Source organism: Mustelus asterias, chromosome 13, assembly GCF_964213995.1.
Source record: "Mustelus asterias chromosome 13, sMusAst1.hap1.1, whole genome shotgun sequence".
Classification (NCBI taxonomy): Eukaryota; Metazoa; Chordata; class Chondrichthyes; order Carcharhiniformes; family Triakidae; genus Mustelus; species Mustelus asterias.
Genome location: NC_135813.1, coordinates 2,164,681 through 2,186,633, shown reverse-complemented (window position 1 = coordinate 2,186,633; position 21,953 = coordinate 2,164,681). Strand labels below are relative to the sequence as shown.

The window sequence follows — 21,953 nt, the reverse complement described above, 5'->3', positions numbered from 1 at the left end:
CAACAAATTTCTCTCCATCCAACCCTCCAAAGATGGCAGGACAAGTTAAAAAGAAACTGATGGGATCCTGGGCTTTATAAATATAAACTGATTAGCCCCAGCTGGAGGATTGTGCAATTCTGGGCAGACATTAGGAAGGATGTGGGCAGCACGGTGGCTAGCACTGCTGCCTCACAGCACCTGGGACCCTGGTTCAATTTCGGCCTCGGGTCATTGTCTGTTTGGAGTCTGCACGTTCTCCCCGTGTCTGTGTGAGTTTCTTCCGGGTGCTCCGTTTTCTTCCTACTGTCCAAAGATGTGTGGATTGGGTTGATTGGCTATGCTATATTGACCCTAGTGTCAGGGGGTTAACAGGGTAAATATGTGGAGTTTTGGGAATAGAGCCTGGATGGGGTTGTGGTTGGTGCAGACTCGAAACGCTGAATTGCCTCCTTCTGCACTGTAGGGATTCTATGATGTCAAGGCCTTGGCGAGGGCGCAGAGTGGATTTATTAGAATTGGACCAGACAGGAGGGACTTCAGTTAATGTGCACAGACTGGAGAAGTTGGGATTGTTGTTGGTGCAGAGAAGGTTAAGGAAAAAAATAAAGAGGTGTTTAAAATCAAGACAAAGGAAATAAAGAGAATCTGTTTCCAATGATAGGAGGGTCAAAATCAGAGCATACAGATTCAAGCTGATGACAAAAGAACTGAGGAGACATGAGGAGAAATAAGGTTCAAAGTACAAATAGCGGCAATATTTGTACAATATGCATAGCTCGCTGGAAAAGCTGAATATGATAATGAACACAGCTTATGGGCTTTCATGTAGGATCCATATTTATTGATTAGAATCATATTAAGAAAATATTCATTTAACAACTTAATTCCTACGTGGCTGGAGAGCATTTAGCTCCCAGCTTATCAGAGATAAGTGTAATGACATTTATTGTGAAGGGGAGATGGTCACTGTCTGGCACAGATATTACTTCCCAGATATCAGCCCAAGCCTCAATGTTGGCCAGGTCTTGCTGCATGCCGGCACTATCTGAGGACCTGCAAATCATACTGAATCCTGTGCAATCATTCGCAAACATTTCTCCTTTCCTTATGTTGGAGGAAAGGTCATTGATGAAGCAGCTGAAGATGGTGGAACCTTGGACACTACCCTGAGGAACTCCTGCAGCGATATCCCACTATATAAGACTGAATTAAATAAATGACGTCAAGGTGCAAAATTGGATGAAGTTGAGTGTTCGCGTTATTGACAGTTTTTTTGCTTGGATTTGAAGGTCGTTGTTTCTGACTCTCTTACATCCATTTTATATTATGCACCTCTTCCAGTGGAAAGATTTTGTGAGAAGTACAGGGGAGAATTAGTCAAATGAGATTATCTGAATTGATACCATTTGTGCAGCAGCAACTCTATTTTTCTAGTTCAGAACTTTGTGGTTGTGTCTGGACATATCCAAAAGCAAGGTGTAAGATGGCCATCGAGGGATATGGGCCAAACGCGGGCAATGACTAGCTTAGTCATTTAAAAAAAAGGGCAGCATAGACAAGTGGGGCCGAAGGGCCTGTTTCCATGCTGTAAACCTCTATGACTCTATTTGTATCTCACATGCTGTTCTATTCAAAGTCTACACAGCAATCACAGGCAGTAGACGTGGCCTTCATTGTGCTCAAATCCCTCTCTGTCCTCGCCCCTTTGTCCCTCTGTAACCAGCTCCGGCTCTGCACCCCTCCCAGATATCTGCGCTCCTCCAATTCAGCCCTTATGCGTGTTGCTGATTTTAATCATTCTACCTTTGGTGGCTGTGCTTTTAGCTGCCAAGACCCAAAGCTCTAGAATTCCTTCCCTGAATCTCTGCACCTCTCTTGAGTGTAATGAGATATTAGGCCAGCTCTGATGAATGGTCATCCAGACTCAAAATGTTGGCTCTATTCTCTCTTCACAGATGCTGTCAGACCTGCTGAGATTTTCCAGCATTTTCTGTTTTTGTTTCAGATTCCAGCATCCGCAGTATTTTGCTTTTATCTAATATCTCATTATGTGGCTTATGGTTGACAATGTTCCTTGGAAGCACCACAGGATGCTTCACTGTATTAAAAGGGCTCTGTAAGTGCAAGTTGTTGTAGCTGTTGAGTACGGCACAACAGTCAGCATTAGAGACTCACAGCCTTAACTGGGGTCACTGTTTCATGACATTAGTGCAGCTGATGTCTCACTGTTTAAATCTGTAGCATCAGGAGACAAGCTTTGGAATTCCCTGTTTTAGAAACAGTCGCACTTTTGGATGAAGTGAATTCCCCTCTGTCCTATTCTGGTTTAATTCTTTCCTTTTACAATGGGACTGGCCTCTTGTTGAGTAATTCCCAAAACTGGTTAACTGATAGATTACTCCTCCATATCCGGCCCTCAAAGGGCTTCGCGAACAGTGTCTTTAAAACATATCTCTGGCTTGCATGGAGTATTTTTTCCCAGGATTCACTGAGGTGCCTGTGGGCTGCGTGTGATAGAAATCTGTTACAGTAATTTTAATTATTTATACGATTTTTATCCCTTGGATAGAATCTCCCTCGTGCCATCTAAGCTGAAGGAAAATGATCTGGCTCCTCCACTTTCACCATGACTGTTCTCATTACATAGACCTTCCATGCTGGAGACAGGATTAGGATTTAGGTTGATCTTTGGAGTCTAGGCTATCTGTAGAATTGTTCTCCACAGATAACTCTGCAGGTTTGTCATGGGCAATTCCCTCTGTGGTAATTTCCAGTGAGTCCTCACCAATCACACGTTGAACCTTCTCACCTCTTGCAGCCAATATTTCTTCAATATTCCTGATGACATCAATGAGAAGAATAGTTTTTAAGTTTAGAAAAACACTTTGTAAACTTTTAACACATTTTATTAATACTAGATGCACAGATGGAGTGTCCAAAGATGTGTAGGTTAGGTGGATTGGCCATGGTAAATGCACAGGGTTACAGGGATAGGGTGGAGGGGTGGGCCTGGGTGGAATGCCCTTTCAGAGAGTTAGTGCGGACTCGATGGGCTGAATGGCCTCTTTCTGCACTGTAGGGGTTCTGTGGAGCTGGAGAGCAAGTGTCGCCTCAGGGAAGCAGTTAGAGATTGGGGGTTAATTGGGCGAAGGTATGCGGACAGAATTCAGACTCCATTTTAAAGCGATATATTCTGTACTGTAATGTAATACTTTAAATAACATATCAATAAAGTGGTAAAACGGAGAGGAATTTACGAAGCAGAGGTTTGCAAAGTGGGAGTGTTTGCATTACAGACTGGGGATGGGAGACACAAAGAGGCTCTGCAGCGTCATCACTGGCAGGAGGGTGTAATCACAGTGTGACATGTTTACATAGGGAGTTTACATAATAAATGGGAATTCATTATGGAAACAGGAGTTCATTGATTGATAAAACACAGAAAGAGGCCATTCAGCCCATTGTGCCTGTTCCAGCATTTTGAAATAGCATTCAGTTAATCTCATTCTTCCGAGTTCATTTTTCCATGGCTCTGCGACTTTTTTCCCCTTCACGTATTTATCCAATTCCCTTTTGAAAGTTTCTCTGGACTCTACTTCCACCAGCCTTTCAAGCAGCTCGAGATCATAACTTGCTGTGTAAAAAATGGAGGTCACAGAGAGTCCTCTCAGTTCCTTAGTAAATGGTCATAAATAGAGTCCTCTGGTTACCAATCCAACTCCCAGTTTCTGATTAGTACAGATCATAGAATCCTACAATGTAGAAGGAGACCATTTGGCCCATCGAGTCTGCATCGACCACAATCCCATCCAGGCCCTATCCCCCCAACTCCATGCATTTACCCTAGCTAGTTCCCCTGACACTAAGGAGCAATTTAGCACGGCCAATCCACCTAACCCGCACATCTTTGGACTGTGGGAGGAACCCGGAGCATCTGAAGCAACCCATGCAGACACGGGGAGAATGTGCAAACTCCACACAGACAGTGACCCAAGCCGGGAATTGAACCCAGGTCCCTGGTACTGTGAGGCAGTAGTGCTAACCACTGTGCTACCATGCCGCCCAGATGTGAGCTTTCTCTCTGGAATATCACATTGAGAATCACAAGGACCCAGGGAATGGTACAAGCTCCTAGTCATCACTTTGTTTTAGTCACTTGGCCTATTGGCTACATCACACACACACAGCGTTAAATTGAGCTTACTTTTTCCCATCAAGGTCTGAAAACCATCCCAAATTGTCTGCTATGATGTGATGATTGCTACACCCAGGACACGTTACAATGACCACTCCATTATGGTATGCAAGCTTGGAGATCCTCTTTGTAGATCTTGCTTGGCAGACCTAAAAGAAGACAAATGTTTGTTTGTACAATAACAGGGGATGGTTATGTGCTTGCTTGCATTGTCTATCTGTCTGGTTTTAGTCAGCCTTTCTGCATCATTTCGGTTTTGTATTTGGTAGCTGGCCTTCCCTGTCAGCACACACTGGAAGCTGCTGCACAACCCAGGCTCTGACAACCACACCACCCATCATGGCTTCGCTCAAAAGTTCTGAACTGCTCTGGAATTGGAGAGGAAATCTCCATGCCCCCACTCCCACATTTGGCCTGGGATTGTATTTTGTTTTCTGCCTTTCGCAGAAGATTATACCTTTTGGGTGGGTGAGGAGTGTCTGTACTGTGATGCATGAGGGATCATAACTGTGTAGGACACATTGGCTGAATCAATAGGTGCTTTTTCCATATATCCACCTATCTATCTCACAGCAACCTTGTAAACTGAGTCAAGATTAGTATTATATGTCCACCATCTCCTTCTACTGTACAACCTCAGTTTCTAAAACCATATAAAGCAGCACTTGCAGAAATCCAGGAGGCAATTGTCTGACACGGGAAATAAATGGTGCTTGAGAAACACCAAACACTGTTAACGGAGTAATGAAAGAAATATTTATTGATCTATGAACACCCAGAGTGCATCACTACTGCTAAAGTACAGGCACGGCTGCAATAACAACATACAAATAGAAGGAGGCCATTCAGCCCCTCAAGCCTGCACTGCCATTCAATAAGATCATGGCTGATCTGTTTGTGTTTTGAATTCCACTTTCTCATCTATCCTGATAACGTGAGATTCTTGTTAGTCAAGGGAATCAATCTTCCTCATTAGATAACCCACTCATTCTAGATATCAATTTAATAAATCTCTATACTGCATCTAACACATTTACATCCTTCCTTAAATAAGGAGACCACAAACTACACAGTATTTGACACGAGGTCTTATCAGTTTCCTGTATAACTGAAGCATAACATCCTTACTTTTACATTCAATTCCACTCAAATTAAAGGATAGCATTCCATTAACCTACAATGAAAGAAACAAGGCAGCCAATTTGCAAATAGCAAGATCCCATGAACCGCAATGAGATAAATGGCTAGATAATCTGTTTTCAGTTAAGTTGATTAAGGACTACAACTGAGAACACGCCTGCTCTCTTTCAAAGTGGTGGCTGCAGAATCCTTTACATCCACCTGAGGGGCAAATTGGGTTTTGGTTTAACATTTCATCTGAAAGATAAGCCCTCCAATAATGCAGCACTCCCTCAGTACTGACCCTCCGACAACGCGGCACTCCTTCACGACTGACCCTCTGACAGCGTGGCACTCCCTCAGTACTGACCCTCCAACAGTGCGGCACTCCCTCACGACTGACCCTCTGACAGCGCGGCACTCCCTCAGTACTGACCCTCCGACAGTGCGGCACTCCCTCACGACTGACCCTCTGACAGTGCGGCACTCCCTCAGCACTGACCCTCCGACAGTGCGGCACTCCCTCAGCACTGACCCTCTGACAGTGCGGCACTCCCTCAGTACTGACCCTCTGACAGTGCGGCACTCCCTCAGCACTGACCCTCTGACAGTGCGGCACTCCCTCAGCACTGACCCTCTGACAGTGCGGCACTCCCTCAGTACTGACCCTCTGACAGTGCGGCACTCCCTCAGTACTGACCCTCTGACAGTGCGGCACTCCCTCAGTACTGACCCTCTGACAGTGCGGCACTCCCTCAGTACTGACCCTCTGACAGTGCGGCACTCCCTCAGTACTGACCCTCTGACAGTGCGGCACTCTCTCAGTACTGACCCTCTGACAGTGCGGCACTCCCTCAGTACTGACCCTCTGACAGTGCGAGACTCCCTCAGCACTGACCCTCTGACAGTGCGGCACTCCCTCAGTACTGACCCTCTGACAGTGCGGCACTCCCTCAGTACTGACCCTCTGACAGTGCGGCACTCCCTCAGCACTGACCCTCTGACAGTGCGGCACTCCCTCAGTACTGACCCTCTGGCAGTGCAGCACTCCCTCAGCACTGACCCTCTGACAGTGCGGCACTCCCTCAGTACTGACCCTCTGACAGCGCGGCACTCCCTCAGTACTGACCCTCTGACAGTGCGGCACTCCCTCAGTACTGACCCTCTGACAGTGCGGCACTCCCTCAGCACTGACCCTCTGGCAGTGCGGCACTCCCTCAGCACTGACCCTGTGACAGTGCGGCACTCCCTCAGTACTGACCCTCTGGCAGTGCGGCACTCCCTCAGCACTGACCCTCTGACAGTGCGGCACTCCCTCAGTACTGACCCTCTGACAGTGCGGCACTCCCTCAGCACTGACCCTGTGACAGTGCGGCACTCCCTCAGTACTGACCCTCTGGCAGTGCGGCACTCCCTCAGCACTGACCCTCTGACAGTGCGGCACTCCCTCAGCACTGACCCTCTGACAGTGCGGCACTCCCTCAGCACTGACCATATATTGATATAATAAACGCGTTAATGTTGGGGATCTACCCGGGATCGTTTCTGGAGAATGGAGCCGGGTCCTCACCTTGCAGGTGTACACCAGCTGGTAGTGGGTGGCGGCGGCCTGGGGCAGGCTTTTCGCGGCCCTCACCCCCGGAGCTCTGAGCAAGCAGCCGCCGTTTGGAGTGAGGAAACTGCGGCCTACGGGGAGCCCCCGCCCCGAGGCCGCTCCCAACAGCCTGGCGACTGCGGCTCCTGCTCTCCCCAAGCGGCAGAAGGCGAGGCCCAGGCTCATGGCTCGCAGTTAGGCCGCAGTTCGGTTTCTATGGAAACCGGATCTTTCCCGCTCACGCCGGCACTTCCGGCCACGCGGCGTCATCGCATCACTTCCGGCGTCCCCAAGACTAGTTTCAGCACAATGGGCCGAATGGCCTCTCTCTGTGTTTTTGACTGATTCCTCTGCGAGAAACTTGTGGTTGGAGTGAAGCATTGCAATGTTTAATTCAGAAGAAGCCGTTTCATGGCCATTGTTATTGGAGCATCAAAAGTAGAAGAAAGAGAAAATACTTATACATAGAAACTAGAAGCAGGAGGAGGCCATTCGGCCCTTCGAGCCTGCTCCGCCATCCATTTTGATCATGGCTGATCATCGAATTCAATATCCTGATCCCCCCTTCCTCCCATATCCCTCAATCCCATTAACCCCAACAGCTATATCTAATTTCTTCTCAAAATCACACAACGTTTTGGCCTCAACTACTTTCTGTGGTCGTGAATTCCACACATTTACCATCCTCTGGATGAAGAAATTTCTCCTCACCTCAGTCCTGAAAGATTTACCCCATATTGTCATTTTCATAAATGACCTGGATGAGGAAGTGGAGGGATGGGTTGGTAAGTTTGCCGACGACACGAAGGTTGGTGGGGTTGTGGATAGTCTGGAGGGATGTCAGAAGTTACAGAGGGACATAGATAGAATGCAAGACTGGGCGGAGAAGTGGCAGATGGACTTCAACCCAGATAAATGCATAGTGGTCCACTTTGGCAGGTCAAATGGGATGAAGGAGTACAATATAAAGGGAAAGACTCTTAGTACTGTGGAGGATCAGAAGGACCTTGGGGTCCGGGTCCATAGGACTCTAAAATCGGCCCTGCAGGTGGAAGAGGTGGTTAAGAAGGCGTATGGTGTGCTGGCCTTTATCAATCGAGGGATTGAGTTTAGGAGTCCGGGGATAATGATGCAGCTTTATAAGACCCTCGTCAGACCCCACTTGGAGTGCTGTGCTCAGTTCTGGTCACCTCATTACAGGAAGGATGTGGAAAAGATTGAAAGGGTGCAGAGGAGATTTACAAGGATGTTGCCTGGATTGAGTGGCATGCCTTATGAGGATAGGCTGAAGGAGCTCGGTCTTTTCTCCTTGGAGAGACGTAGGATGAGAGGAGACCTAATAGAGGTATATAAGATGTTGAGAGGCATAGATCGGGTGGACTCTCAGAGGCTTTTTCCCAGGGTGGAAATGGCTGCTACGAGAGGACACAGGTTTAAGGTGCTGGGGGGTAGGTACAGGGGAAATGTAAGGGGGAAGTTTTCCACGCAGAGGCTGGTGGGCGAGTGGAATCGGCTGCCGTCAGTGGTGGTGGAGGCAAACTCAATAGGGTCTTTTAAGAGACTCCTGGATGAGTACATGGGACTTAATAGGATGGAGGGTTATAGGTAGGCCTAAAAGGTAGGGATATGTTTGGCACAACTTGTGGGGCCGAAGGGCCTGTTTTGTGCTGTAATTTTTCCATGTTTCTATGTATTCTTAGACTGTAACCCCTAGTTGTGATGATGGGTCATCCAGACTTGAAACGTTGGCTCTATTCAATCGGTAGTTCAGTCAGCAGCTAGGAAGGCTAATGCACTGTTAGCACTCATGTCGAGAGGGCTAGAATGCAAGAACAAGGATGTACTTCTGAGGCTGTATAAGGCTCTGGTCAGACCCCATTTGGAGTATTGAGAGCAGTTTTGGGCTTCATATCTAAGGAAAGATGTGCTGGAATTGGAAAGGATCCAGAGGAGGTTCACAAGAATGATCCCTGGAATGAAAAGCTTGTTGTATGGTTGTACGGTTGAGGACTCTGGGTCTGTACTCATTGGAGTTTAGAAGGCTGAGGGGGGATATTATTGAAACTTTCAGGATACTGCGAGGCCTGGATAGAGTGTGCGTGGAGAGGATGTTTCCACTAGTAGGAAAAACTAGAACCAGGGGGCACAACCTCAGGCTGAAGGGGCGATCCTTCAGAACAGAGATGAGGAGGAATTTCTTCAGCCGGAGAGTGGTGAATCTGTGGAACTCTTTGCCGCAGAAGGCTGTGGAGGTCAGGTCATTGAGTGTCTTTAAGACAGAGATAGATAGGTTCTGGATGAATAAGGGGATCAGGGGTTATGGGGAAAAGGCAGGAGAATGGGGATGAGAAAAATACCAGTCATGATTGAATGGCGGAGCAGACTCGATGGGCCGAGTGGTCTAAATCTGCTCCCATGTCTTATAGTCATATTTTATTCGCTCTCCACAGATGCTGTCAGATCTCCCTAACTGACTCTCTCCTCATATGACAGACCTGGCATCCCACCCAGGAAGCAGCCTGGTAAACCTCCTCTGCACTTCCTCCATAACAAGGACATCCTTCCTCAGATAAGGACACCAAAACAGCATACAAAACTCCAGGTATGGCTTCACCAACACCGTGTATGATTTCAGTAAAATCTCTCTATTCTACACTCAAATCCCCTCGCTATGAAGGCCAACATACCATTTGCCTTCTTTACTGCCTGCTGTACCTGCGCGCTTACTTTCAGTGACTGATACACGAGGACACCGAGTACCCACTTCTTTCAATTCACGTCCATTCAAAATATATTCTGTCTTCCTATTATTGCTGCCAAAGTGGATAACCTCACATTTATCCACATTATACTGCACCTGCCATGCAGATGCCCACTCACTCAGCCTGTCCAAATCACACTGAAGCATCTCTGCATCCTCCTCACAGCTCACCCTCCCACCCAACTTTGTATGATGAGTAAATTTGGAGATAATATGCTTAATTCTTTCATCCTAATCATTAATATATAATGTGAACAGTTGGGGCCCTAGCGCAGATCCCTGCTGTACTCCACTAGTCACTGCCTGCCAATCAGAAAAAGACCCATTTATGCCAACTCTTTGCTTCCTATCTGCTAACCAGCTTTCTATCCATCTCATGACATTACCTGCAATCCCATGCGCTTAAACTTTACATAGTAATCTGTTATGTGAGACCTTATCGAAAGCCTTCCAAATGTCTAAGTAAACCACATGCACTGGTTCTCCTCTGTCAATTTAGTTTAAAGTTTATTTATTAGTGTCACAAGTAGGCTAACATTGCAATGATGTTACTGTGAAAATCCCCTCGTCGCCACACTCCGGCACCTGTTCGAGGACACTGAGGGAGAATTTAGCATGGCCAATGCACCCTAACCAGCACGTCTTTCAGACTGTGGGAGGAAAGTCACGCAGTCACGGGGAGAACGTGCAAACTTCGTACAGACAGTAGACCAAGCCGGGAATCAAACCTGGGACCCTGGCGCTGTGAGGCAGCAGTGGTAACCACCGTGCTGCCCTAAAGCTCTGCTCAGTATCCCTTTTATTCCAGTACGTGTTGCCAATAAAACATAATCTATAACCCACAAGGGAATGACTATGTTCCCAGGTTCAATCAGAGTTCCCAGGCAGGGCTGAGGGGTGGGCTGTCACTTTAAATGAAAGTATCGCGATTCCGGGATGACGTCAGGTGGGTGTTGGAGCCGGATATAAGGGTTTCCCGGCAGCCCCTGCGCTCTCTCTCCGCCATGGTGAGTCTGAGACCGTGTTTCGCGCAGCGGCCGCAATCCGCCTCCATCCGCCACCCTGCCGGCCCCACTGCCCCGCCAGCGGCCCGGCACCCATCCGCCTGCTGCCCGCAACACCCATAGCCCTAAATTCGGGCCCGATGGCGTCCCACGGCCCGGTCCTGAGGGGGATGTGGAATTCGGGGCCCAGATCCCGCCGGAGGGAATCCGTCACCCGGGAGTGGGGGCCCGGGCTGCTCGGTCTCGCTGGAGCTGGACACCCGGGGGGAAAGTCCGCTAATGTTTTAATTTTAAATCATTTGTAGTGACTTACCGGACTGGGCGCGGTGAGTTTGGGCGCGGTGGGGAGATCTGAATGAGCCGAGCGGGCAGCGAGGGGTTAGAATGAGTCTGGCGGTAACAAAAGGGATAGGATGCGGCTCCAGTGCAGGGCCGAGTGGCCTGTTATACAGGGCTGGCCGCTTGATGCTGAGACCAGTGTCCTGAGGGCTTCCTTTCCGGGAAGAGTTCTGGAACTCTCCATGGTGACCTGCTGGTATTTAACCAGCTCAATAAACCCCATCAGCCGCTCATTGTTAGTGGGATGTTTGTGTAGGAATGAACCACAGTGTCCTGTCCAATAGCAACACAATCCCCTTCAGAAATACTGCCTGCAGTTGGTATTATTGCTGCAGGATTCTCACTGCATGGGGACAGATGGTTCAATGGACTAATAATCCAGAGGCCCAGGCTATTTCTGTGGGGAAATGTGTTCAAATCCCACCCTGGGATTCAATAAAATCAGTTAATCTGGAATATAGTTAGTTTCAGTCACAGAGACTATCATCAATTGTTACAAACCCCACCTGGTTTGCTAACACAGGGAAGGAAAAGTGCCGTCCTTGTGTGTTCTGGCCGACGGGAGACTCCGGGTCTAGTAACCAGTCAGTTGGGCAGTTAGGAATGGGCAGCAAATGGTGACCTTGTCAAGGGGAGGGTCGGGATGGCGACCTCCTCGTGAACCTGGGCCTGGCGAAACGTGCCATTTACCGGTCCAGGCTGCGGGCGATCGAGGGGGCCGTCCATCCTGACTGTCTGCCCCTCTACCGCGGCTACGCTCGCGGCCGGGTGTCCCTGGAGAGGGAGCATGCGGTGTCCACGGGCGCGGTTGACGTCTTCCGTGCCCGTTGGGCACCGCAGGGGTTGGGGTGCGTTATCGACCCTAATAATCACATTTTAATTTGATGTTTTTAAGTTTCCTTTGTACTTTGATTTCTGTTCGGGCCGTTCCCCCTCCTTTTTGGGGAGCTGCCCCTTTTACTTTGTCCTGACTTAATCGGAGTTTGTTTATTTGGTTTGACCTAAAAAGAGGGCAACACCCATATCCCATAAAGTATGTTGGGAAATAGCAGGCGCTGCTGTCCTGTTTGGCAGGGAGGGGGTGTGGATTGTGTTTTGAGTGGGTGAAGGGATGGGGTTTGAGTGATGGTGAGCTTTGCTATGCCCTCATTAACCCATGGTTTCTGCCCCGTTTCAGCCGAAAGGAAAGAAGGCCAAGGGGAAGAAGGTAGCCCCGGCTCCTTCCGTCGTCCGGAAGCATGAGGTGAAAAAAGTCGTCAACCCTCTGTTTGAGAAGCGACCAAAAAATTTTGGGATTGGTGAGTTTGGGAATCTGAAAACTGCAGTGAGCACAATTCAGTTGTGAATAAGTGGTGTTAGTGTGGTATTAACACTGACATTTGATAGGGATACAGCCTTACTAAATCCTCGTGAGGGTGAAGCAGTGCTGAGGTTCCAGATGTTGGGAGATCTGTGGTGGGAATTGCTGGAAGCCCAGCAGTTCAGTCAATGCAGAGAGGAAATATTACAATGAGCTGTTCAAAATGGAACATAAATGATGTGTGCGCGGCACTCAGGAACTTAGTGTGGCATTCCCTACTGAGGAGGATTAGCAGGATAAATGTGTCATGTGGTAATAGGGCCTGGGTGGGATTGTAGTTGATACAGACTCGATGGGTCGAATGACCTCCTGTACTGTAGGGATTCAATGCCACCTGGTCGCTATCGCATAGGACCAATACTGCATTCCTATGGTTCTAAAATATTTTATTCTGATTCTTTCTGTAGGTCAGGATATCCAGCCCAAGAGGGACCTGACAAGATTCGTGAAATGGCCGCGGTATGTCAGACTACAGCGTCAGAGGGCCATCTTGTACAAGCGTCTGAAGGTGCCTCCAGCAATTAACCAGTTCACCCAGGCCTTGGACAGGCAGACTGGTGGGTCATGGAAACGGAGAATGGGATGGGGAGGGGTGAATGGAATTTCTTAAGGTAGCAACATGCAGGGTGGATTCTCCCACTACCTGTGCTCCAGAGATTTCCAAGTTTAGTGACCGGGGTTGTTGGGGGGGGGGGGGGGGGGGTTCTCCCATGTTTGTGGGTTTTGGCAAAGGTTGAATTGATGGGGTTCTGGAGGCTGCAGATGATGTAAACAGAATATTTGCTAACTGAGCTTAACGGATGACATTACCCACCAAGATCGCTGATGCACTCCGAATCGCCACTCCCTGTGCTTGGAAGACAGACCCTGTGTTTCAGTCCCGAATAACACTGTCTGCTTCTCTCCACAGTGACTCAGCTCTTAAAACTGGCCCATAAATACAGACCCGAGACCAAAGTGGAGAAGAAGCAGAGGCTTTTAGCCCGAGCCCAGCAAAAGGCAGCTGGGAAGGCTGACGTTCCAACAAAGAGGCCAGCAGTTCTCCGAGCAGGTGAGGATGTGAGGCTTGAGTTTCTGAAATTCAGTCTGCTTGTATGTGCCCAGTGAAGGGCTGGAATCGACCATTGTGCACTGATTTCCCTGTGCAATAAGTGTGTGTGTGGATTCCAGCAGGCTTTATTCCAGGATGTTCTTGTTTCAAAAGTTATTTGTACTGGAAACAATGGCAGGGTTGAGTGCTGACTGTCTGCCCTCTGTGCAGGTGTGAACACTGTCACCACACTGGTGGAAAACAAGAAAGCTCAGCTGGTGATTATCGCACACGACGTTGACCCCATTGAGGTAAGAAGGCGAGGACTGGCTGTCCCGCAGTCAATTACTGCCCATCTGATCTGTCCAACAGGGAGATCCCATTTCTCTCACCCCTGCTTCTGATTTTAGAATTGATGGAACAAAGTCTTAGTTCATTTGAACTAAGGTCTGAGTGTCTTTGTCTGCGCTCTTCTTTGTGCCCCCCCCCCCCTCTGCGCTCTTCTTTGTGCCCCCCCCCACACACACACACACACTGCTGGTCTGGAAGATGTTGCGATGATGTTCTGAATTTCTTCACCTGAAGCTCAACATGTAGAGCAAAATAAACGAGCTTTTTAACCCTGAGCAACATCCATGACTGCACAAACTGAATCAGGACTTCTTGTAAGGAGAGTAAAGAGCTGACATTGACAAAGGGTCATCTGGACTTGAAACGTCAGCTCCCTTACAGATGCTGCCACACCAGAGATTTTCCAGCATGTTCTCTTCTGGTTTCAGATTCCAGCATCTGCAGTAATTTGCTTTTATTCAGGACTTTTTGTGATGTGTGACTATCAATCTCTTCCCAAGATCCCCCTCTGCACAGTGGTTTGGGCATGTTTGCATGTTCCTGCTACTGGCTGATTTGATGAACTCACTTTATCAAATTTACCCAGTTCAGAACAAGGCCATTTGGCCTGCTGTCTGCTAACTGTCTGAAGGAGCAGTTCACCCAGTGCTATTCCCCTGCTTTCCTTCAGCGCTGCTAAATCATTCCCATTAGATGACTGTCCAGTTTCCCCAAAGCCACAATTGAACCGGCCTCACTTTCAGGCTGCACCTTCCAGATCCCAATCACTTGCTGTGTTTGTTTTCTCTCGCTGCCAATGATTTTCAGTCTGTCCTTCCACCAGTGGCAACAGTTTCTCCCCATCTAGTCTCTCCAGACCGTTCACTATTTTGAATATCTCCAAATCTGTTTCCCTTCTCTGAGGGGAAACGATCTCCGTTTCTATAATCACTACGTAATTAAAGCTCCTCTCCCTGGAACCATTCTTGTGAATTTTTGTCTGCACTCCGCTGAGGCCCCATGGTGTTCTGTTCCATTTAGTGTGTTGTACACTGCCCCAATAAATGAAGCCTAGAATACTGTGCCTTAGCTGCACATCTACACCTGGGTCCTGTGTGACAACCTCTTTAGTATTTTGCCCTTTGTTTTATATCGTCTATCTGCATTCTTCCTCCTGAAATGAATCTCTGCACTTTTTTTGCATTAAATTTCATCTGCCACTTGGACCATCCCACTAACATGTCTATGCCCCTTTGAAATAAGGGGCTGGATAAGGTGCAACTGTAGGCTGGTGGTATGTACTCCATGCTGCCACACCTCTCGTTTATCCAGCATTTTGTTTATTTCAGATTTCCAGCACCTGTAGTATTTTGCTTCTGTCCTTGTGGCTCTCAAAACAACCAAGTTTCATAGCATCTGCAAATATTGTGACCCCCTACACGAGCCGAGGTAATTATGTAGAGCAGGGAACACTGAAACCTGGGGAACTCCCTGATAAACCTTCCCCCGTCAGAAAAACAACTGTTCACCAACTTTATTTCCTGTCACTCAGCCAATTTTATTTTCATGTTTTTTACTCCAAGCTTTGTCCCCAAGTCAGCTGCACAGCATTTTATCAATGTCCTTCACTCTGAAATTCACTTCTAAACCACTTCACCTGTCGACCTCCATCGCAAGACGAGCGTTAATCTCAGTTGCCCATCACCCATTCTGATCATTTGCAACTCAGACTTTGATATTTGCTGCTGTGAAGCGTTGTGGGATCTTTCAGTTGAGGGTGCCACATAAATGTACGTTTTTGTTGATCTGTTTGCAATGTTGCCCCTCAGCTGGTTGTGTTCCTGCCTGCTCTCTGCCGGAAGATGGGAGTTCCTTATTGCATCGTCAAAGGCAAAGCCAGGCTTGGGCGATTGGTGCACAGAAAGACCACCACCTGCCTTGCCCTGGCTCAGATCAACCCGTGAGTACCCTGTTTGTAATCAATGCTCATCAGGGGTGGGATGTGGGGGAGAATCAGATTGGGGGCCGGGGGGGGTGTTATTGTTCAAGGTGTTTCTGTTTCAACAACTGTTTAAACCTCTGCCTCATGCTGACGGATGGTGCAGTAACTCATCACTGGGGCAGTCCTAGCTCCTCAACATTGATGTCCTGACACTGAGGTAGCAGGAAAATGTTGCAGCATGGCCCTCTAGCCCACTGAGCAACAACTTCAGCCTCTGTGTTCAGTGGTCACCACTGACGGGATGCAGGAGCGGTGAGCCTTACCTCACTGATTAACAGGGTTCAGGGGGTTTGACCCTAACGTCCCTGATTAGAAGGGTACATTGTTGATGTGGATATTCTGTTGGGTTGAAATGGATCTGCGATGATGTCTGAATTTCTTCACCTGAATGACCGTGTGGCGTTTTGAGCTTTTTAACCCTGAGCAGTCCATTCACCCAGACTCTGTTCCCCAGTCTGTGTGCGCAGTGTGCAATAACTAACCGTTTCCTTTCCACAGTGAGGATAAGGGAGCGATGGCCAAACTGATTGAGGCTGTGCGGACTAACTACAATGAGCGGTTTGATGAGGTACGATCTGGTTGATGTGTAACAGCTTTGTGCTGAGGGCTTGTGATGCTGTGCAACATCTGTTGATGCAAGGCTTAATGTTGCATTTGTGTGAAAGCAACTCTTAAGATGGGGGGCAGTTGGAAGACGACTGCTCAGTGTCCGAGTTGCGAACGGGATGGAGGGGCTGATTAAAAGCAACTGCAACCAGTGTGTGGATACTGACCCAGTGGGTCACCCACAAGCTGCCTATTGGACTTACACTGCAGGCAAATCAGCTCAGGGTGGAGGGGTGTCATTCAGTCCATTGTCTATCAGCTCTTTAAGCAGCATTGCAGAACCAACAGTGAGTGGAACTAAGAATTCGAGTGGGTTGTCAGCACAGTCTGGTTGGAACAGCTGATACTGTACATAGAGCTGTGGGAGTGTTGGCCTGGTCTGAGCTGTGACTTAACCTTCTCTCCCTCTTTCAGATCCGTCGTCATTGGGGCGGTGGAATTCTGGGCCCCAAGTCTGTGGCTCGCATTGCCAAGCTGGAGAAGGCCAAGGCTAAGGAGCTGGCCACCAAACTGGGATAAATTCCTAATCTGCTCATTGTATATAAAAAGTAAAAGTGGTTGTATTTAAAGAGAAATTCTGTCTCGTTTGTTATTGAAGTCGGCAGATTCCAAAGTTAAACAGCTCGATACATAATCCAGCTGAGACTCTCCCAGAGGGTGGAACCTGCTCCGACAGTAGTTGAGATGAATGGTAGATTCATTTAAGAATGAAACAATATGGGAACAGCCCTTTGGCCCATCAAGCCCACACTGACACAATTCCTTTCTAGGCTCACCAGCCTGTAATTTCCCAGATTATCCCTGTTGTCTTCCTTAAATAAAGAAACAATATTTGCTATTCTCCAGTCCTTTGGGACCTTTCCTGTGGCTAAAGAGGATACAAAGATTTCCTCCCTCAGTATTCTGCGATAGATCCCATTGGGTCCTTAATGCTTTTAAAATGCCCTTTTATCAACATGTCCCTCTGGACTTGGCATCCACCATGTCTCTCCTTTGTGAATGTCAATGCAGGGGACCTTACCTGCTTACTCTAGTTCCATGTGTAAATTCTCTCCTTTTGTCTTGCATTGACTTGATCTTTCCCTAGCTACCCTCTTGCTCGTATATAAAATGCCTTGGGATTCCTTAATTCTGTTTTGCCAAGTACATTTTAGCTCAATTCCTTGATTTAAATTCTTTCTTGCTTTATATTCTGAGGACTCTATTTCTTCAGTTTCCTGAACCTCATAATGCCCTCCTTTTCTTTTTGTCTAAGCTCTCAATTTCTCATCATCCAAGATTCCTGAATCTTGCCATCCTTATCCTTTTTTATTTGTAAGCAAATGCTGGTTCTGAACTCTGGCCTTTTACAAGATTCCCAGATGTGGATTTACCCTCAAAACCAACTCCTCCAATTTACATTCCCTGGTTCCTGCCTAATATTGTAGCTAGCCTTCCCCAATTTACTACTTTCACCTGAGGACTACTTGCCTATTAAGGAGCAGATCAGAAACTTGAAGGTATTTTATGAAGTTAGCCTAGACCCTGACTTTTCCTTTAGATGTTGGCATTGGTGGTGTTTCACTCCAGGTATGATTCAAGTGACCCACTAGGAAGCTTAAATCAAAGTTCCTTTAAGACCACAGAGTATAACAGAATTGCAAATTAAAAAGAATAATCCTTAAAGCTAGCTGTTCCAATTTAGAAGTATCTCCCATCGGCATGAATTCCTCCTTTAGAACCAGTTAGTGCAGAAACCAAGTAGGTACTAGGTTTCAAGTTTCACTCTGCAATATCCCTGGGGAAAACACAAAACAACGGAACCCTGCATTAATTGAGATCAAAAGTACTGCAGCAACTGGGATTAATTAGGAAACAATAGATGCTGCTGGAGCCAGGCAAAAACAACTCTGATAAAATGGAAGAAACTAGTAAACACATTCAGTGTAGACACAGGACTGAACTACATTTATTAAAGGCACAGTATTGTAAACCCCCCTTTTTAAAAAAAAGAACCATCAACATTGCTTCAAGAAAACCTGGATGCACCTAATAAACCATCACCACCACCCCTCCCCCTCCCTCCCATCCAAGCTCCAGCTTGAGAGTCCCAGGCATAGTGGTTAGCAGTGTTGCCTCAGCGCCATGGAGCTGACTTTTGATTCCTGGCTTGGGTCACTACAGAGTTTGCACGTTCTACCTTTGTGTGGGTTTTCTCTGGGTGCTCTGGTTTCCTTGCACAGTCTGAATAATGTGCTGGTTAGGTGCATTAGCCATTCTCCCTCAGTGTACCTGAACAGGTGCCTGAGTGTGGAAACTAGGGGATTTTCACAGTAACTTCATTGCAGTGGGTTTTTTTATTCATTTGTGGGATGTAGGCATCTCCAGCTGGGCCAGCATTTATTGCCCATCCCTAGTTGCTTGAGAGTCAACCTCATTGCCGTGGCTCTGGAGTCACATGTCAAAGAACAAAGAAACTTACAGGACAGGAATAGGCCCTTCGGCCCTCCAAGCCTGCACTGACCATGTTGCCTGACTTAACTAAAACCCCATACCTTCTGGGGACCATGTCCCTCTATTCCCATCCTATTCAAGTAATTGTCAAGACGCCCCTTAAAAGTCACTACCATATCCGCTTCCACTACCTCGCCCAGCAATGAATTCCAGGCACCCACTACTCTGTTTTAAAAAAAAATCTACCTCGTACATTTCCTTTAAGCCTTGCCCCTCGCACCTTAAACCTATGTCTCCTAGTAATTGACTCTTCCACCCTGGGAAAAAGCTTCTGGCTATACACTCTGTCCATGCCTCTCAATCTTGTAGACTTCTATCAGGTCTCCCCTCAACCTCTGTCGCTCCAGTGAAAACAAACCAAGTTTCTCCAACCTCTCCTCGTAGCCGATGCCCTCCATACCAGGCAACATCCTGGTAAATCTTTTCTGTACCCTCTCCAAAGCCTCCACATCCTTCTGGTAGTGTGGCGACCAGAATTGAACACTATATTCCAAGTGCGGCCTAACTAAGGTTCTATAAACCTGCAACATGACTTGCCAATTTTTAAACTCAATATCCCAGCTGATGAAGGCAAGCACGCCGTATGCCGCCTTGACTACCTTCTCCACCTGGCTGGGCTCATTCCCCAATACCAGGTCCAGTATGGCCCCTTCCCTGGTTGGACTATCTACATATTGTTTCAGGAAGCCCTCCTGGACGCTCCTTACAAACTCTGTCCCATCCACACCCCTAGCATTAAGTGAGTCCCAGTCAATATAGGGGAAATTAAAATTCACGTCAGCCAGATCAGGTAAGGACGGCAGATTTCCTTCCCTAAAGGGCATCAGTGAACCAGATGGGTTTTCCTGACAATCGACAATGGTTTCACGGTCATCAGTAGATTCTTAATTCAGGATTTTTTTCATTGAATTCCACTTAGACCATCTGTTGTGCTGGGGTTCGAACCCAGGTCCCCAGAACATTAGCTGAGTTAATATAAGCCTACTTGTGACACAAATAAATTTAAAGGCAAGTTAAAATCACCCACCACAAATGACCCTGTTTTTACATTTTCCCATAATCTGTCCACATGCTTGTTCCTGTTTCCTGCTGGCTGTTGGGAGGCCTGTAGTACAACCCCCGCCCCCTACCCCATCTCTTTTACATCCCCCTCTACCACGCCTGAAACATCTAAATCCTGGAACATTAAGCTGCCAGTCTTGTCTTTCTCTCAACCAAGAAGTAAAGTTTATTTATTAGTCATGAGTAGGCTTACATTAACACTGCAATGAAGTTACTGTGAAAATCCCCTAGTCGCCACACTGCGGCGCCTCTTCGGGAACACCGAGGGAGAATTCAGCATAGCCAATTCACCTAACCAGCACACACTTGGACTGTGGGAGGAAACCCACGCCGACACAGGGAGAACATGTAAACTCCGCACAGATAGTGACCCAAACCAGGAATCATACCCCGGTCCCTGGTGCTGTGAGGCAGCAGTGCTAACCCCCAAGTCTGTAATAGCTACAACATTATAGTTATATGTACTCATCCAAGCTCTTAAGCTCATCTGCCTTACCTGTCATACTCCTCCCATTAAAATACCGCCAGTCCCTGTGTTCAGTAACATCTGTGTTTTCTTCCTCTTGGTCTTATTGGCCTTAGTTTCTAACTCCACCTTGGTCATTTCACTTACTGACCTACTGCTCTGGTTCCCACCCCCCGCCACACTAAACCCTCCCAAGTGACACTAGCAAACCTCCCTGCCAGGATATTGTTGCCCATCCAGTTTAGGTGCAACCCACCCGTGTACAGATCCCACTTACCCTGGAAGACATCCCATTGATTTACATATCTGGAGCCCTCCCTCCTACACCAGCTCTGTAGCCACGTGTTGAGCTGCAATATCTTCCTAATCCTAGCCTCACTGGCACAGGGAGTAATCCCAAGATTACAACCCTAGATGTCCTGCTTTTCAATTTACTACCCAACACCCTGGACTCCCTTTGCAAGAGCTTGTCCCTCTTCCTGCCAATGTCAGTACCATGACCCCTGGCTACTCACCCTCCCTTCCGAAAATGTCCCATGCCCACTCAGACATCCTTGACCCTGGCATCAGGGAGACAACACACCGTCCTGGAGTCTCTTACAGTCGCAGGAACACCTATCTGTGCCCCTGCAGAGTCCCCTATTACTGCTACTCTACTGCACTTAGACCATTCCTGCCGTACAAGAGCCAGCTGTGATGCCACCACTCTGGCTGCTGTTGCTGTCCCCATCCCCGAAAGACAATCCCCCCCCCACCCACAACAGTATCCAAATTCCCCCCCCCAACGCAACAGTATCCAAAATGTTAGGGTGGCTAGCCATAAGGAATTCTTGTGCTGTCTGTCTGCCCCTTCTAGCGGTCACTTATCTGCCTGAACCTTGGGTGTGACCACGTCTCGAAAGCTCCTGCCAATAATGCTTTCCACCTCCTGAGTGCTCCTGAAGTGTGTCCAGCAGCCACTCCAACCGATCCATACAATTGGACACTTTCTACAGCTGTAGTCATCAGGAATGTTTGAACTGTCGCTGATTTCCCACATTCCACAGGAGAAGCACACTACTGCCATTTTTACCCTCTAGCAACGATTCAATTAAAAATAAATTTCCATTGTTTATTTACAGCTAACTAGATGGTCCCTAGTGTTAGATTCTCACGAACAAAATACTAAATACGCTATTATGTAAACGAGTCTAGGTCCCACTCTGAAGCCCACTACTAATCTACTGCTAGCCTAAATCTGTTCTAAAAACTTTTTATTCAATCCAAAAAAAGATTCAAATTGAATCCAATTCATGGTCCCCACGAGAGAGACAAGATCCAAGCTGACAGGATGAGGCATTGCAGCCCATCCCAGGCTGGATCTGACGCTTCACCTCAGGCAAAAGGCCGAGATGGCTTTGAAAAATTGCATCAGGTAGAGCCTTGGTTTAACCTCATTGGCTACCCTAATCATTGACTCTTGCCAGGTAGCCATCTGCTGGATCACGGTTTCACCCGTGCCAGGTAACCGGACTCCTCTCGCACTCTCCTCAAGGTTCTGCTGATTGTCCCCGTGTCCTCCTCTCACACTGTCCTGGTTTAGGGGGTATATTTATATAGAACAAGAGGAA

General features: G+C 47.7%; 2 protein-coding genes and 3 non-coding genes across 5 annotated transcripts; 4 read left to right on the top strand and 1 right to left on the bottom strand.

Moving 5' to 3' along the window:
- Nucleotides 1–801: 801 nt before the first annotated feature.
- Nucleotides 802–7,158, bottom strand: dnlz (DNL-type zinc finger). The gene is made up of 3 exons (XM_078226174.1): nt 6,867–7,158; nt 4,187–4,326; nt 802–2,820 (listed from the first exon to the last, which is right to left on the bottom strand). The coding sequence occupies exons 1-3, from the start codon at nt 7,074–7,076 to the stop codon at nt 2,652–2,654; spliced, it is 519 nt and encodes a 172-aa protein (XP_078082300.1). The 5' UTR covers nt 7,077–7,158; the 3' UTR covers nt 802–2,651.
- A 3,488-nt stretch (nt 7,159–10,646) lies between these two features.
- Nucleotides 10,647–16,897, top strand: rpl7a (ribosomal protein L7a). Its single transcript, XM_078226154.1, has 7 exons — nt 10,647–12,292; nt 12,762–12,911; nt 13,265–13,405; nt 13,616–13,695; nt 15,544–15,674; nt 16,215–16,284; nt 16,737–16,897. Exons 1-7 carry the CDS (start codon nt 12,151–12,153, stop codon nt 16,839–16,841), a joined length of 819 nt encoding a protein of 272 aa, XP_078082280.1. The 5' UTR covers nt 10,647–12,150; the 3' UTR covers nt 16,842–16,897.
- On the top strand, nt 13,112–13,184 carry LOC144503216 (small nucleolar RNA SNORD24). The gene has a single exon (XR_013499445.1). It is a non-coding gene; the product is annotated as a small nucleolar RNA SNORD24 (small nucleolar RNA).
- LOC144503214 (small nucleolar RNA SNORD36) lies at nt 13,937–14,015 on the top strand. The gene has a single exon (XR_013499443.1). It is a non-coding gene; the product is annotated as a small nucleolar RNA SNORD36 (small nucleolar RNA).
- On the top strand, nt 16,075–16,144 carry LOC144503215 (small nucleolar RNA SNORD36). The gene has a single exon (XR_013499444.1). It is a non-coding gene; the product is annotated as a small nucleolar RNA SNORD36 (small nucleolar RNA).
- Nucleotides 16,898–21,953: the final 5,056 nt, after the last annotated feature.

What these genes read in the sequence shown, in the direction of transcription:
- dnlz (XM_078226174.1), bottom strand. Translation starts at nt 7,076, where the DNA reads ATGAGCCTGGGCCTCGCCTTCTGCCGCTTGGGGAGAGCAGGAGCCGCA. An exon ending in AGCTGGTGTACACCTGCAAG is followed by an intron (nt 4,327 to 6,866) that starts GTGAGGACCCGG and finishes GTCTTCTTTTAG; the next exon opens with GTCTGCCAAGCAAGATCTAC. An exon ending in TCAGACCTTGATGGGAAAAA is followed by an intron (nt 2,821 to 4,186) that starts GTAAGCTCAATT and finishes TGATGTCATCAG; the next exon opens with GAATATTGAAGAAATATTGG.
- rpl7a (XM_078226154.1), top strand. Translation starts at nt 12,151, where the DNA reads ATGGTTTCTGCCCCGTTTCAGCCGAAAGGAAAGAAGGCCAAGGGGAAG. An exon ending in GCCAGCAGTTCTCCGAGCAG is followed by an intron (nt 13,406 to 13,615) that starts GTGAGGATGTGA and finishes CCCTCTGTGCAG; the next exon opens with GTGTGAACACTGTCACCACA. An exon ending in GCCCTGGCTCAGATCAACCC is followed by an intron (nt 15,675 to 16,214) that starts GTGAGTACCCTG and finishes TCCTTTCCACAG; the next exon opens with TGAGGATAAGGGAGCGATGG.